This window comes from Aptenodytes forsteri, unplaced genomic scaffold, assembly GCF_000699145.1.
Source record: "Aptenodytes forsteri isolate BGI_AS27 unplaced genomic scaffold, ASM69914v1 Scaffold1, whole genome shotgun sequence".
NCBI lineage: Eukaryota > Metazoa > Chordata > Aves > Sphenisciformes > Spheniscidae > Aptenodytes > Aptenodytes forsteri.
The window spans coordinates 3523236-3526842 of record NW_008795035.1 but is presented as its reverse complement, the minus strand read 5'-3'; the positions used below and the strand labels follow the sequence as shown (position 1 = coordinate 3526842).

Here is a 3607-nt window from a genome sequence, read left to right as displayed (position 1 = left end):
CAAAATCCCCCAATATGCACCATTTAGTGGCTATGCAGGAGCAAAACAGCAAACAGAGAAGAAACAATTAAGAGATGTCTTCCAAAAAGGGGATTTATATTTTAATAGCGGTGATCTTTTAGTGATCGACAATGATAACTTCATTTATTTCCATGATCGAACTGGAGACACATTCCGGTTAGTTTATTTATTTAAATGCTTGCCATGAGAAAATTCTGACTCATTCTCAGGTTTGAATTCATATCCAGTATTTCCTACTGACTGACGAAGAGGAATTTCTCTGACTTCAATCAGAAAAAGAGAGGACTCCAAGTCACCTTCCCAGTTGTATTTTATCGCATTCATAGTTACACACAGAGCCTACAAGAGGTTCAGTTCAGGGTGATGAATGAATGCTATTTTGAACCGTCAGAAACCAGTCACATTCATAGAGCAAAACCATTGTGGTTTCACATTCACTACACTTTTAAAACTCAGAAAGCATAGAGCCTGGGATGGAATCTATGGTAAGTAACATTTTGGGGTTTTGTTTGTTTAGGGCCCTTTTAAGCATGATTAAACTGAGTGTGTTAAATTCTTCTGATATTTTAGTAATCTAGAATGCGTTGTTGAATTTTGCGGCATTTTTCTCTACTTTTGATACCAAGTTCCTTGCTGTAGTGCAAAAGTGCTTTCTGATCTCAAGCAGTGCTCAGAGCCCATTGTAAAGTCAGACGTTAAAACACTGGAGATCATGAGATGTAATACACATAGAAATCATGACCATTGACTGCGTATTTTCCAGGTGGAAAGGGGAAAACGTTTCTACAACGGAAGTTGCAGATGTTTTAGGACTGATTGACTGCGTTCAAGAAGTTATTGTATATGGAGTATCTGTTCCAGGTATGAGTGAAGTACTGGAAGTATTTCAACAAAATAATTTTTTAATACCTTAACAAAGTATCAATATACTGGACTGCAGAGTATAGGTAGCCCCACTTCAGCTTATTTTTCGTAAGCTACATTTGATACATTCCATCATTGGAATATGCAATATTAATTAGCTAAAAAAAAACATAGCCAAAGCTTATATTAACGTAGTATGACAAGAATACTAACAGGAGAATGGAGGAACATTTGCAATTAAGCAACTGGATATAAACATTGTGTCTTTTACAGGAATATAGCTCAGCAATTACTGTAGAGTGGGACAAACAAAATAGACTTGAACTTCTAGAAGAACAAGAACGTCACTTGAGAAATTGATTCCTCCCTTTTTCACCTTTCTTTAACAATCTGAAGGAATGCAAGAAGTTCTGACATGTTTACTGCCTTTTTTCTGCTCCTCAAAAATCTGTGAAATCTTTGAACTTTTATGAACTCTTTAAGCGCTTATGGCAGCTTTTTTTTTTTCCTTTTTTTTTTTTTAAATTTGAGAGGCTCTGCTGCTAAAGGCAGATTCCCAGAGGTACTGGAAGACAAAAGAGGGATCAGAGAGCTTTACTCTACTTTCTTGTCCTGTATTTTGGAGGTACCTCCCTGTCCACGTTTCTCACTTACCCACGATCCGCAGGACTCCCATCTAGCTCCTCACTGCATTTGGGTTGTGATGGACAGTTAAAATGGAACCATTCTTGCAGTGTAATGTAGGGATCTGAAATCAAACAAACAAGGTTAGATTTGGTTGAAATCCCTAGTTATGCTTGCGCAAGTGGTTTGGACTAGGTGACATAATACATTACATGCCCTTAGAGTAGTCTGAGGAGGAGGAGGAATTTTGGAGCCCCTATTAACTAAGTTAACAGATATATTAACAGGTACAACAGATATATATATTAATTAGGTTAACAGGTATCACACTTTTCCAGAAAGGCTTCCAGACTACGGTATATCGTAACATGGGTCACATCGGTGACAATTTAGTATTTTGGAATTGAAAGGCATGTTAGAGACGCTGCTCTTCCTACATCCACCACTTCCTTCCACCATTCAACACGTGAGAGATTCTGGTAACGTTATGATCCACTCACTATTTCCTCTGCTAAGAGTGGAAGACATGAGACTAGAAATGCCCAGTGTTTGAGGCTAGAATAACAAGGCTGTTTGTAAACCAAAATGGTCTATCAGAATAGGGAATTTAATTCAAATAAATAAACTTTTTACTAATCATGTATGTCTCTGCTACACCTATTAATCTAAAATTAAAGCCTCTCTCTTTAAATCACTCTTGTTTTCAGTTGCTTTGTGGTAGGGATAAACACACAGCTGCCCTAGGAGACATTTAAAAGGAAAGGTAACAATATAAACAGTCTAGAGTTCTTTATGTATTTCTTAGATTGCACTCTAGGAGATGAGGAAGAGATACTCTTATTCTCAGTGCTTTTGTAAAACCACATAGAAGAGGTGTTAATACCTAATTGTAGATCAACTTTATGGGAAAAAAAAATATTGTTCAAACCAGTTCTTGCCTTACATTTGTGTAAGAACTGGGTGGATTGTGTATTTTTTTTTTCTGTTTTACATGGCACAGAAATATTTGTACTTCAATAATGCCGCTGGGGGCGATAGTATACGTCACCTGAGAACTCATGAATTCAACACTCCAGATTTTGAATGAACAAATTGGAATGCCAGGTGTCATCAGTACATGGTGTTAAAGACAAACAGAAACAAGACTCGAACTAAAGAACAATCTTAAATTAGCATATGCTTGTGCTCTGCTTTTCTTTAAGCATTAGATGTTACTTTCCATTTTCACGTCCTCCTGTACACAGGTCTGTGAAAGCATTCATATGGTCCTGATGTAAAACTTCCTATAAGAGTATTACCTATTTCTTCTTGCATTACCTGTAATCCCAGAAAACAGAAGGAACACCAAAAGGTTTGTGTTTAAATGGTGTCCCATCCCTCAGCCACCAAAAGGGGAGGGAAGAAGCCCTCTCAGTATGTAAATCAAGTAAAAAAATCTCAAGTACTTGGATTTTTGCAGCACTTAATTAATCATTCATTCTTCCTATAAGAGTATTACCTATTTCTTCTTGCATTACCTGTAATCCCAGAAAACAGAAGGAACACCAAAAGGTTTGTGTTTAAATGGTGTCCCATCCCTCAGCCACCAAAAGGGGAGGGAAGAAGCCCTCTCAGTATGTAAATCAAGTAAAAAAATCTCAAGTACTTGGATTTTTGCAGCACTTAATTAATCATTCGTATGGTAATAAACAATGGTAAACTTGGGTCTTACTCCTTTCTGTCCTCTTTCTGCATGGATGAGCTTGTCAGCACAACAAGTACAAGCAGATTTACCATGACTTATTGTAAAGTAAATTAACCCACACAGTTAAACGCTGCTGCAGGCAGACTTCTGCCTCAGAGTACTGAGACCCGAGTTTCCAAAGACTTTCAAAAGGATGATGATTTTCAGAATGTCTGCCATCTATAATTCTGATGCTAGGCTCTCAAAGGAGTTTGGCATCTAGCATGCTGAAGCCTTAAGAACATCTAATCACTTAGATGTCTAAAGGAAAATACGTTAGTATGTTTTCTAAAGCGGCTGAGAAGGAAGGGTTCACTTGTTGGGGGGGGGGGGGGGGGGGGGCTGGGGGATAAAAAAAGGGAAAAAAAAAAAATA

At 37.6% G+C, this 3607-nt stretch overlaps 1 protein-coding gene across 1 annotated transcript in view; it reads left to right on the top strand.

Moving 5' to 3' along the window:
- The window catches only part of SLC27A2 (solute carrier family 27 member 2), a gene marked incomplete at its 5' end in the record, with an annotated part of 18758 nt that overhangs the window by 12051 nt on the left and 3100 nt on the right, over positions 1–3607 (top strand). The window contains 2 exons of the mRNA XM_019471320.1: positions 1–177; positions 785–882. The exon at positions 1–177 is cut by the window's left edge and continues 14 nt beyond it. Coding sequence (XP_019326865.1) covers positions 1–177; positions 785–882 — 275 coding nt within the window. The remainder of the gene's footprint in view (positions 178–784; positions 883–3607) is intronic.